This window comes from Oncorhynchus masou, chromosome 31 (genome assembly GCF_036934945.1).
Source record: "Oncorhynchus masou masou isolate Uvic2021 chromosome 31, UVic_Omas_1.1, whole genome shotgun sequence".
In the NCBI taxonomy this organism is placed as follows: domain Eukaryota; kingdom Metazoa; phylum Chordata; class Actinopteri; order Salmoniformes; family Salmonidae; genus Oncorhynchus; species Oncorhynchus masou.
In genome coordinates, this window is record NC_088242.1 from 26,659,876 (window position 1) to 26,673,353 (window position 13,478).

General features: G+C 45.1%; 1 protein-coding gene across 2 annotated transcripts in view; it reads right to left on the bottom strand.

Annotated features, from left to right (window-relative positions):
- Positions 1-13,478, bottom strand: part of snx29 (sorting nexin 29) — a 120,484-nt gene that overhangs the window by 97,762 nt on the left and 9,244 nt on the right. For both annotated transcript variants that reach the window (XR_010452860.1, XM_064950522.1), the window contains exons 7-14: positions 13,029-13,298; positions 12,510-12,873; positions 12,274-12,368; positions 11,855-11,951; positions 10,429-10,517; positions 8,667-8,730; positions 7,923-8,051; positions 3,554-3,642 (exon numbers count right to left, since the gene is read on the bottom strand). Coding sequence is in view for 1 of the 2 variants with exons in the window: in XM_064950522.1 (XP_064806594.1) it covers positions 3,554-3,642; positions 7,923-8,051; positions 8,667-8,730; positions 10,429-10,517; positions 11,855-11,951; positions 12,274-12,368; positions 12,510-12,873; positions 13,029-13,298 (1,197 nt within the window). In the remaining variant the exon portion in view is untranslated. The remainder of the gene's footprint in view (positions 1-3,553; positions 3,643-7,922; positions 8,052-8,666; positions 8,731-10,428; positions 10,518-11,854; positions 11,952-12,273; positions 12,369-12,509; positions 12,874-13,028; positions 13,299-13,478) is intronic.

Below are 13,478 nucleotides of genomic sequence, written 5' to 3' on the forward strand. Positions count from 1 at the left end.
CCGTATAGAAAATGTTCATATGTATTGCATGCTCGGAAATGGAAGTACAGTGTCCTCAGAAAGTAAAACATCTGGAATAATAAAATACTCATACCTTGATTAGATAACTATGCAACCCCCTAAGTCAATATATGTTAGAACCTCATTTGGCAGCAATTACAGATTTGAGACTTTCTGGGTTAGTCTCTAAGAGCTTTCCACACCTGGATTGTGCAACATTTGCCCATTATTCTTTTCAAAACTCTTCTAGCTCTGTCAAATTTGTTGTTGATCATTGCTAAACAAAATCAGGTCTTGCCATAGATTTTCAAGCTACTCACTGTCTTCTTGGTAAGCAACTCCAGTGTAGATTTGACAATGTGTTTTATGTTATTGTCCTGCTGAAAGGTAAATTCATCTTCCAGTGTCTGGTGGAAAGCAGACTGAAGCAGGTTTTCCTTTAGGATTTTGCCTGTGCTTAGCTCCCTTACATGTATTTGTTATCCTGAAAAACTCCCCAGATCACAAGCATACCCATAACATGATGCAGCCACCACTATAATTGAAAATATTGAGAGTGGTACTCAGTAATGTGTTGTATCGGATTTGCCCCAAACATTACACGTTGTATTTTTTTTGCAGTATTACTTAAGTGCCTTGTTGCAAACAGGATGCATGTTTTGGAATATTTGTATTTTGTATTCTGTACAGGCTTCCTTCTTTTCACTCTGTCAATTAGGTTAGTATTGTGGAGTAACTACAATGTTGTGGATCCATCCTCAGTTTTCTCCTATCACAGCCATTAACTGTTTTAAAGTCACCATTGGCCTCATGGTGAAATCCCTGAGCGGTTTCCTTCCTCTCCGGCAACTGACTTAGAAAGGACACCTGTATCCTTGTAGGTACTGGTTGTATTGATACACAATCCAAAGAGTTAATTAAGAGCTTTACCATGCTTAAAGGGATATTCAACGCCTGCTTTTTTTCTACTAATAGGTGTCCTTCTTTGCAAGCCACTGGAAAACACTCCCTGGTCTTTGTGGTTGAATTTGTGTTTGAAATTCACTGCTCGACAGAGACCTTACCGATAATTGTATGTGTGGGGCACAGAAATGAGGCAGTCATTAAAAAATTATGTTAAACACTATTAATGCACACAGAGTGAGCCAATGCAACGTATTACATCCCATACAATCGGTCTCATCCCATAACCACAAATAATGATACACGCCACATGGGAACAATGTGGCATGCCTTCCCTTCACGCCGCTGTCAGTCAGTCAGTCACACAGCAATAACATACAGACACCGTGACACACACAATCTACGGCGACAGCTGGGGAGAATCCAAACAAACGTGGATAGACGAGACGTCAGGAGGAGGGAAGAGAAAACAGCGTCGAGTTTAACGAGAGGAAAGCTGTTTCAGATGGGTTGTCAGTAGCCTGTCTCTGCCTGAGCTGGGTTCAAAAGATGACATCTGGATTGAGCTGCATCATTAGAGGAGTTTCAAAAGGCTGCGCGATGATCAGGTGAACAGTGTTGACAGGACATGAAACAAAGCCTGTATTGTAGCTCTTGTGCATCAATTTCATTGTTTCCCCTCAACTCTTTCAACTGTAACTCAACACCAAAGCCTGATGGAGTATGGCACATCATTAGCAATAGAGACAGAAGGGATGCAGGGGGGAAATTATTTTGACTTATACGCAAAAGGGAATTCAGTATGCCTGTGTTCTACACTTCTACAGAGATGGAGAACGAGAGCGAGGTCCTCCCCTCTCAGAGGACCTGAGCCCTAGGACCATGCTTCAGGACTACCTGGCCTGATGACTCCTGGCTGTCCCCAGTCTGGTCGTGCTACTGCTTCAGTTTTAACTGTTCTGCCTGCGGCTATGGAACCCTTACCTGTTCACCGGACGTGCTAACTTGTCCCGGACCTGCTGTTTTCGACTCTCTCTCTCTACCGCACCTGCTATCTCGATCTCTGAAAGCTCGGCTATGAAAAGCCAACAGACATTTACTACTGAGGTACTGACCTGTTGCACCCTCTACAATCAGTGATTACTATTTGAACCTGCTGGTTATCTATGAACGTTTGAACATCTTAAAGAACAATCTGGCCTTAATGGCCATGTACTCTTATAATCTCCAACTAGCACAGCCAGAAGAGGACTGGCCACCCCTCAGAACCTGATTCCTCTCTAGGTTACTTGCTAGGTTCCTACCTTTCTAGGGAGTTTTTCCTAGCCACCGTGCTTCTACATCTGCATTGCTTGCTGGTTGGGGTTTAAGGCTGGGGTTTTCTGTATAGCACTTTGTGACATCTGCTGAAAATTAATTTGATTTGAGAGAGAGAGAGAACGAGAGAGAAGAAAGCGAAAGAGAACAAGGGAAAAGCCAAATTGGGATATTTATATCAAGAGCATCACTATGTACACTGTTGGGCCAGACTCCACTGGGGACCATGAAAGGCTGAGGAGGATTGTGGGTAATTCATCAGGCAGCGGCCCTTGATTAGTGTCGAAAAGAAACCTCAGTCAGGATTCTACAGCCTTCCGGAAGCCAATTCATTATTACACATTGTCAGTGTCCCAGACCATTGCTCCTCGTGTCACTTTAGACAAACATCCATGTTGGAGATTTGACGAGTCTGACCACTACATAATTGCTGAGACCTGAGAGATGAGATGCTGTGTGTCTGGGATATTTTTCTAACCATTGTGTGCATGTTTCCCCTTTACTAGTGGCAGAAGTCAAGTCACCTTTTTCAACTTTTTCAAAAAACATGATTTATTTCAACAAATATAAAAATTATTTATATATTTGATACTTACACAAAAGCAATGATCCTGATATGAAACACTTAAAAAACAACCCAACAATGCTGAACATCCACAAGCATATTACATCACAATTCTCAAAACACAAGTCACGTTTTAAATTGGCCGATATCCTAGGCATCCTTGTGCCTTACGGGTGTCCCACACAGTGCCTGAGGAGAATCCCTGTCTCTGTAGAAGGGAGATACCAGAGATACCAGTGTCGACAGGACCCGAGAAAAGTACTGATAACCACCGTCTCTCCTCCCAAAATGTCATTAGGCATTCTGTCTCCCTACATAATCTGCCATGTTGATTTTGTTTCCCTTTGATATAACAGTCTTATCTCTGTACCCTTTGCACAGCGTGGATTTATCCCCAGGCAACATGAGAGAAAGTCACTTTTATCCAAATTCCCAAAAATGACTAAGTAACAAAAGGAGGGAAACGAATTACGTATCACAGAGGCATATCTCAAACCAGGCTTATTATCCACTGACGTCCTTGAGTGGTGACGCAACACTGACCTTGTCAGGCAAAAGAGAAGATATTTCTCCTGCCCTGTTTAGATACATTTATTTATTTTATTTCAACTTTATTTAACTAGGCAAGTCAGTTAAGAAAAAAATTCTTATTTACAATGACGGCCTACCCCGGCCAAACCATAACCCGGATGACGATGGGACTCCCAATCACGGCCGGTTATGATACCGCCTGGATAGTGTTGAGATAGAGTGCGTGTGTGGTCTTACCAGTGTCGTTTCCTTGGCTCCCCTCTCTCTTCAGCATCTGGACAGCTCCCACGTATTTCTTCAGCTGGACCTTGAGGACCTCGTTCTCCCTGCAGACACACACACACAGAGAATCAAGGCCTAGGCCCATACAGAGAGAGCAGCAGACTGGAACAGTACACAGACAGGAACAGTAACTGTGTTGGTTTCTGTGTCTGTGGCGGGTTTACAGCCTTGTAAATCCCAGCCCATCTCTGGAGCTGGATTATACATGCAGCCCTAAAGGTTTTCTGTGATTCCTTACTGTCACTGGAGACTGTGCACAAGGGTGGTGCAAGTGTGTGTATGTTCAGAAAAGGTGTGTAGTGGTATATGTTCTTACAGGGCCTGTGCGGATGATTACTGTTGGTTTGAGGGGAAATCAATCAGAATCTAAGAGAATTACAGTGCTGTAAATAATAACTACCTGCCTTCCTCCCCTGCTCTTTGTACCCTGCTTATCGCATCCCATTTTACCCCTACAAAGGACACTTGGGATGGGAGATCTCTGAAAGCCGGCTGACGAGCTCTCGGAGGGACGATTGGGCCGTTGTTATCAGAGTCGGCGAGCCGAGACACAATTCCGCTGCCATTTAATTAAAGGTAATAAATGGTCTGGCATTCCGGAGGCGAGGGAGGGGATTCCACGGCTCAGGTGCGTCTCATCGATCTCTCAGAATGTTCCCTCTTGCTGAGTCATAGGCAGGTTAACAGTCACACACAAACACACAGGTTGGCTTTAACTCATGTAAGCCCGTCTCACATACACACAGGTCCGCTTTGTGTGTGTAAGCCCACACACACACGCCTCCTGTACATGTCTAATGTTACATTGGAGAGATAGAGGCTGACTGCAGGATGTGTACTGCAGGATATATAAACTATAAATGGCTCGCTCAGGAACCCGACGCCTGAGGAACTGGACTGAAACACGCATCTCCTCTACATCTAGAGGTAGAGATACAATGATGCAACTAAAGACACAGAACCAGAGGTAGAAACAGAGAGAAATTCCATATTGACAGACAGGTTTATCTATATAATAACAGCAACCTACAGGCCGTATGGGTCTATGTAGTTTATCACTGTCTGTTGTACTGTAATGTAATATAAAAGAAAATACAACGTAGAGAACATCCTATGAGGATAATGTAGAGGCTGTGTTATTACACAAACCCCACCCAAATCCACAGTATCTGACCAAATTCAATTCCCTGGAACTGTAGAATATGTCGCAGACAGTCATTTTTATATGGGTTCATCATTGTACATTACGGTGCAAGTGTCCCTGAAAGTTTCAAAGGCATCCTACAGCACTCACCTTCCTGTGTATTATACAACTGGCACGTGTCGTTGAGGGCGTTTAACATGGAGGGTATTCCGCCCAAAAAGCTCTCTGTCTAAATGGACGCTCTCTAAACCCATTAGTGAAATTGGATCAGTGGAGTGAGTCTCAGACGGGGTGAGGAAAAGCCCAGATATCAGAGAGAGTGAGAGGCAGGAAGAGATGCAACACAACTTCCTGTGACCTCTACTGAGGGCTTCTGGGATAGAGGTTTTATTTGGATTGGACAGTTTAAAAAATAAAAAAAACGTATGCTATAAAGCTGCTCCAGTTAGAGAAAACATTACAGTAATACACTCAGAGGATAAAACAAAACAAAGCCAAAATAAAAGGATGTTTAAGACTAAGAGCAATTTAGAGCAGGGGTTCTCAAACCTCTCGTTCAATGTATTTTAACGATTCCACAGATAGCACACCTGATACAAATGGTCAACTAATCATCAAGCACTTGACTAGATGAATCAGGTGACTTAGTTCAGGGGATTCACTGAGATGTTTGAGAACCACGTATTTATATGCTCTGCAAACAATGCTTCAAACATGTACTTTGGTTTTCCTTTCATAAACATTCTTCCTCAATGCCCACAGCACAGTAAAGTTAGGCAGACAGTGTACAGTAGAAGATTGTTCAAAGTGGGAAAACTTCAACTGTACAGTAGCCCCTTGAGACAGCTGGATAATTGACTTCACAAAGCAGCAAAACTAAAATGATCTCAACAACTACAGTAAAACTGCCCAAACCTTAGGTGTGGTCTTTACAGTACATCAAAATACCCCATTCCCAACAACCTTCAGGAAACGCTGAATGACAATAAGAAAAACTCACGATCTCTTTAGTCTTCTCTCAGTGGGTTTCTTCTAACCACCCACCAAACAGAGAGGAGGACCACTTTCTCCTTGGCCAGGCCCCCTCTCTCCTGGCTGCCTGCCTACCCGCCAGCCTGTGTGAGTTCTAGTTTCTGCTCTGCTAACGTCACTGGGAGACTGGCCGGAGCTCCATGCTGGTAGGGAATAGGATTTCCTGCATGTGTGTATGTGTCCGTGCGTGCAAACATGTGCCTCAGTCAGTCAGTGTTACATACCGTACATTCAGAAAGTATGCAGACCCCTTGACTTTCTCCACATTTTGTTACGATACAGCCTTATTCTAACATTTATTAAATCGTTTTTCCCCCTCATCAATCTACACACAATAGCCCATAATGACAAAGCAAAAATGAGGTTTTTAGAAATGTTTGCACATTTATAAAAAAAATACTAAACTGAAGTATTACATTTACATAAGCATTCAGACCTTTTACTCAGTACTTTGTTGAAGCACCTTTCACAGCGATGACAGCCTTATGTCGTCTTGGGTATGATGCTACAAGCTTGGCACACCTGTATTTGGGGAGTTTCTCCCATTCTTCTCTGCAGATCCTCTCAAGCTCTGTCAGGTTGGATGGGGAGCGTCCATCCAGAGATGTTAGATCAGGTTCAAGTCTGGGCTCCGACTGGGACACTGACGGACATTCAGAGACTTGTCCCGAAGCCACTCCTGCATTGTCTTGGCTGTGCGCTTAGGGTGGTTGTCCTGTTGGAAGGTGTCCAGTCTGAGGTCCTGAGCGCTCTGGAGCAGGTTTTCATCAAGGGTTTCTCTGTACTTTGCTCCGTTCATCTTTCCCTCGATCCAGACTAGTCTCCCAGTCCCTGCCGCTGAAAAACATCCACACAGCATGATGCTGCCACCACCAACATGCTTCACCGAAGGGATGGTGCCAGGTTTCCTCCAGATGTGACGCTTAGCATTCAGGCCAAAGAGTTCCATCTTGGTTTCATCAGACCAGAAAATCTTGTTTCTCATGGTCTGAGTCTTTAGGTGCCTTTTGTCAAACTCCAAGTGGGCTGTCATGTGCCTTTTACTGAGTGGCTTCTGTCTGGCCACTCTACCATAAAGGCCTGATTGGTGGAGTGCTGCAGAGATGGTTGTCCTTCTGGAAGGTTCTCCCATCTCCACAGAGGAACTCTAGAGCTCTGTAAGAGTGACCATCGGGTTCTTGGTCACCTCCTTGACCAAGGCCCTTCTCCCCCGATTGCTCAGGTCAGTGTGATCTTGAGGACCTTCAATGCTGCAGAAATGTTTTGGTACCCATCCCCAGATCTGTGCCTCGACAGTCCTGTCTCGGAGCTCTACGGACAATTCCTTCGACCTCTTGGCTTGGTTTTTGCTCTGACATGTACTGTCAACTGTGGGACCTTATATAGACAGGTGTGTGGCTTTCATGTCCAATCAATTGAATTTACCACAGGTGGACTCCAATCAAGTTGTAGAAACATCTCAAGGATGATCAATGGAAACAGGAAGCACCTGAGCTCAATTGCGAGTCTCATAGCAAAGGGTCTGAATACTTATGTAAATATTTTTTTTATTTTGTATTTTCTCATTATGGGGTATTGTGGGTAGATTGATGAGGATTTTTTTTGTTGCATTTTAGAATGAGGCTGTAATGTAACAACATGTGGAAAAGGTCAAGGGCTATGAATACTTTCAGAATGCACGTCAGAAGCACTGCCTCAGTCAGTGTGTGGCCCACGTCTTAACCAGTCCAGTACCCACTCCTCTCACTGTGCTGAATCAATATGGGTACCTCTATGAGAGCAGCTCAGCCCAGCTCATGTCCACTGGGCTTTGTTAGACACAAACACAGGGAGGGCTTACTTACCAGCGCCAGTATTTTTAGCTACTATTGATCAGATCAGGCCAGATTTGGGTGGAGGATAGCACTTGAGTTTGAGTGGCTGGAGTTTCCAGTTTGTCTTGAAGGCGTAGAGGAGTGGAAAGACTAAACCACTCAAATGTAAAAAGTGCACATTGCAGCATACTCAACACTTAAAAATACACATATTGAATTTCTAAAGACTGTTTCCAGTGAGTGTGGGTTTGTCTGTCTCTAACCACCAATATTCCTACTGTAGCCATGGGAAGCTGCCACTGGGAACAACAACCACCAGCGATCTGGTACCCACCTGCCCAGAGCCTGGACCTTGGCTGTGTGTCTCTCCTCCAGCTCATCCAGGCGTCTCCTCAAGGCGTCTGTCTCCTGTCTCAGCCCAGCAGAGTGCTCCATCTCCCCATCCAGCAGGCTGCGCAGGGACCTGGAGCCCCGGAGGACACAACAGCACAATACTGTTAGCATACAGTCACACACACACACACAGAACACTGGCATACACAGTCTGCTCACAACTCACAGAAAAATCACATACATACAGTGCCTTGTGAAAGTATTCGGCCCCCTTGAACTTTGCGACCTTTTGCCACATTTCAGGCTTCAAACAAAAAGATATAAAACTGTATTTTTTGTGAAGAATCAACAACAAGTGAGACACAATAATGAAGTGGAACGACATTTATAGGATATTTCAAACTTTTTTAACAAATCAAAAACTTAAAAAATGGGCGTGCAAAATTATTCAGCCCCCTTAAGTTAATACTTTGTAGCGCCACCTTTTGCTGCCGATTACAGCTGTAAGTCGCTTGGGGTATGTCTCTATCAGTTTTGTACATCGAGAGACTGAAATTTTTTCCCATTCCTCCTTGCAAAACAGCTCGAGCTCAGTGAGGTTGGATGGAGAGCATTTGTGAACAGCAGTTTTCAGTTCAAGGGGGCCGAATACTTTCGCAAGGCACTGTACATAGCTCTTAATTCCCCTTGATTTTTCACATCAAAGATCAACTCATCCCACCAACATTAGCAGAGAGGATCTCACATGTTCAGTTCATCCAGCTCATCCTTCCTGTTCATCATGGCCACTATGGCCTGGCGGAGCTCCACTGTGGACAGAGTACAGAGACCGTTAACAACACTGAGACAAACAAAACACAGACCCAAACAAATTGATATATATCTCTGTACAAGTGTTAACTGTTCACATTTCTTTTGCTCGGCTCATATTTAAGTCTCATCATTAGCGGAGCTGACTGATACCTAAATACTAACCTGGTTCCATACTGTACTGTGCTGCCTGTAGCCAACTCCTCTGTCGTTGTCATGACTACACACAAGTTAGCTCCAGAACATAGAGCATGGGACCAGCCAGGCTACTAATATACTACCTTTGCCCAGATACAAACACACTTTAGCACCATAGAGTCACAGCACAGCTCTCTATTCACATGATGGATATAGGCTAATATATAGCACTGCACTGAGAGAAGTAGGTCTATGGAAAAAGGGCCAAGATACGGCAGCCTTATGAATACCAAAGTATTTACTCAATTAAAAGCAAATGAATAATGCAGATCAGCTCTTGGCTACATTAACAGCAGGGAAGCGCAAAGAAGTGGAGCTCGTTTTGGCCCCAGACGCATTTCAAAAAGTAGGTTTACAACCCAAAGTGCCTGGTTGAGGAGGTGAAGAGGAGGATGATGAAGAAGAAGGTAGAGGAGAGCCCCATTATATCTGGAGCTCCCAATTCCACATCAGTGCTCCAGAAATAGGTGTGACATTTACAACAACCATGCGTTCACCACAGGAAGCTTGCACTGGCAATCCATTAAGGAGCTTTATAGAGAGGCGCCCCTCTGTTGCACTACAACTGTGTGTGTGTGCTTGTGCGTATGTGGGTTTGTGTGTGATGCAGGCAGTGTATGGAATTGGACAATGGTTCCCATTACAGATCCAGTTAAACGGCAGACTCCATTATGTTTTTTGTTTTTTTACTGCACACAATGTTCTCTATCTGTACACACAAACACAAAAGCACACAAACACAAATACACACACACAGCTCTCTTCTTTTGAGATCCCCTAATCTGTGAGTGTTCGACTATAGACGTGAGTCATGACCATAGATGTGCCTGTGGGTCTAGATGTGCCGCCCCACTCAGATCCCCTGCCCTAACTCACATTACAGGCTTAGTGTGTTCCACACACAGGAAACAGCATCAATATGAGCATCAGCCGAGCTACCCTCTGCTAGGCTTTAGGAAATTACGCAAATCACGTTCTGGAGTGGAAAACAGAGACAGTGTGTAAACTGTTGACTGGATCAGGGCATTTTACATTCCAGGAAGTTTTGAAAGACAGTAGAGCGGACAAAATGTCAATTAATGGTGTGTGTTGTTTACAGAAATGAAATCTATCAAGTAAGACATGCTTTTCTGAGTGTACCATTCTGTTTCACTCATATCATCCTTTGTTACAGTAAACTGTAGGCTGCCGTTAAGAGTACAGAGGCACACTGACTCAGCAGTGCCATCACCTGGTTGAATAAGAGATTATTCTTCTTTTTTTACCTTTATTTAACTAGACAAGTCAGTTAAGGACAAATTCTTATTTTCAATGACAGCCTAGGAACAGTGGATTAACTGCCTTGTTCAGGGGCAGAACAACAGATTTTTACCTTGTCAGCTCGGGGATTCGATTTTACTAGTCCAACGCTGTAACCACTAGGCTACCTACAGCCCAAATTATCATCATACAGGATTCCCTTCTTATTACCAAACACATGTACAGTATACCACACACACCCACTGTCATTGACTCTGGTAGACCAGGGGTGGCACTGGACAGTACACTGGAGAGAGGTGCATTCTGGACCGGCGGGCTGGGCTCCAAGCTGTAACACCAGACAGAGAGAGGTTACGTATACATCTCCATCCAACAACTCAAATCAAATGTTATTTGTCACATGCGCCAAATACAACAGGTGTAGACCTTACAGTGAAATGCTTACTTACAAGCCCTTAACCAACAATGCAGTTTTAAGAAAAGACCCCCCAAAAATAAAAGTAACAAATAATTCAAGAGAAGCAGTAAAATAACAATAGCGAGGCACCGGTTAGTTGAGGTAATTGAGGTAATATGTACATGTAGGTAGAGTTATTAAAGTGACAATGCACAGATAATAACAGAGAGTAGCAGCAGTGTAGCAGAGTGGGGAGGAGTGTGGGGGCAATGCAAATAGTCTGGGTAGCCAGTTGATCAGATGTTCAGGTGTCTTATGGCTTGGGGATAGAAGCTGTTTCAAAGCCTCTTGGACCTAGGCTTGGCGCTCCAGAACCGCTTGCCATGCTGTAGTAGAGAGAACAGTCTATGACTAGGTGGCTGGAGTCTTAGACAATTTTTAGGGCCTTCTTCTGACACCGCCTGGTACAGAGGTCCTGAATGGCAGGAAGCTTGGCCCCGGTGATGTACTGGTGATGGTGATGTACAGGGCCGTACGCACTACCCAACCCGAGCAGTTGCCATACCAGACAGTGATGCAACCATGCTCTCGATTGTGTAGCTGTAAAACCTTTTGAGGATCTGAGGACCCATGTCAAATATTTTAAATCTCCTGAGGCGGAATAGGTTTTGTCATGCTCTCTTCACGACTGTCTTGGTGTGCTTGGACCATGTAAGTTTGTTGGTGATGTGGACGCCAAGGAATTTGAAGTTCTCAACCTGCTCCACTACAGCCCCATCGATGAGAATGGGGGCGTGCTCGGTCCTCCTTTTCCTTTAGTCCACAATCATCTCCTTTGTCTTGATCATGTTGAGGGAGAGGTTCTTGTCCTCGCACCACACGGCCAGGTCTCTGACCTCCTCTCTATAGGCTGTCTCGTTGTTGTCGGTGATCAGACCTATCAGTGTTGTGTCATCTGCAAACTTAATGATGGTGTTGGAGTCGTGCCTGGCCGTGCAGTTAGTGAACAGAGTGTACAGGAGGGGACTGGGCACGCACCCCTGAGGGGACCCCGTGTTGAGGATCAGCGTGGCGGATATGGTGTTACCTACCCTTACCACCAGGGGGCGGCCCATCAGGAAGTCCAGGATCCAGTTGCAGAGGGAGGTGTTTAGTCCCAGGGTCCTTAGCTTAGTGATGAGCTTTGAACTCAAAATTATTGATCTGAGTGCAGTTTTCCTCCCACCCTTGTTAAGATGATGCTTATATAAAATGGACTGACAACTTACTTGAACTGTAGCTGGCATCTGGTCGTCTCGTAGTCGCTGACTGGACCTGTGGAATCTGTCTGTACAGGAAATGCAACCGTATCTTTCACTGAGCCGACTGAAACAAAATGAAAGTGAAAAACAATGAGAGAGAGAGAAAGTACCTCAATGCTGACGTATCTGTCTGGGTTTAATGCTTTCCGTATTCTACAAAAGCTTAGTAAATTTACACTTCTGTTTTCTCATGAGCTTTATCACTAAGCAACCCCGCCCACTATTCTCTTTTAACACCAGTCTGCTGTTGCTATGGAAACTATCCCCAAAAATGAACACATATGAACCAACACATTATAACCAAAATTCTGTGGTTATGTAAGAAATGACTGTTGGGCTCAGAGGACTGGGTTGAGAAACACTGCTGTTGAGGAGAGGAGCCTCACCTGGCTGAGCGTAGGAGTGGCTGGAGGCCACAGGAATGAGGATGTCTGAACTGTCATTATCAGTTATGGCCTGCAGGGCGCCCCACGTTGACACTCTGTAACAGACACACACGTTACAACACAGATAAAGTACACCTGTTTGTATCAATTCTTGATTATGAGTTTCTCTCCCTGCTTATTGTATCATTAAGAAAGTGCTAGATGATGTATAATCCTTAGTCTCCATGGTTACTCACTGGTCAGCGTTGGCCGTGTTATGAAAGGGGCTCTGTGGCTGTGGCCTACTCTTGTATACCTCTTCCTCCTCATCATCATTATCAATAATGGTGTCAGGCAGAGCTCTGGAGAAAGGAGGAGACCCGGCCCAGCTGACTATCCCAGGATCGGGCAGCCCGTTCTGGAGAGGCGAGAGGGAGAAGGAGGACTCCAGTGGGTAAATACCCTCCTCCAGACTGACCTGAGGAACAGTGGTGCTCTTCCTGAGGGTGCCAGTCCCCCCCCCCACCTCTTCCTCATCCTCCGCTCCCCCATCCAGGTCGTCGAAGGAGATGATGTTGGTGATTTTCTTTTTCCTCCGTCGCTCCTTCCTCAGGCCAGAGTCTGGAGAGAGAAAACATGTCGTCAGTTTGCTCTCCATGTTTGTTGGCGTATTATTCCTTCTCTGAGTAATAATATGAATAGAACTGAATAGAAATAATTGTCCATATGCACTGTCCCCCTCAATGTCTGAGTTGATTGTAATTTCTCCTCCCTACCTGCGGAGGCGCTGCGTGGCAGGACAGGCAGTGGGTCTGATGATCCGTCGGGGCAATGGGTAGGGGTGAAGCCTGGCACCACAGCGGTGACGGTGCTGATCTCCCTGAGCAGAGTGCTCACCCCCTGGGTGGACTCCTTCCATAGGCTCCCTATGCCCTGGGTGGACTCCTTCAGGAGGTGGCTCACGGAGGAGGAGGAGCCGCCCGCCCGGGGCACACCGTTCAGGTCTGTGTTGTCGATGTTGATGGCAAACAGGATGGAGTTTAGTCCTGTGTGAAGGGTGGAGAGAGAGGAGAAGGTCTAGTTACTAGTCGTTCACACAGCACTAATGGTAGTGGATAAGGTGAGTTGGTTCTCCCCAACTAACAATGTATAGCTCCATGAGAATTGGAAAAGTGCTTTATAAATCCAAATCCATCAGCACTGCACTAGACACAGTAGGTGGGTAA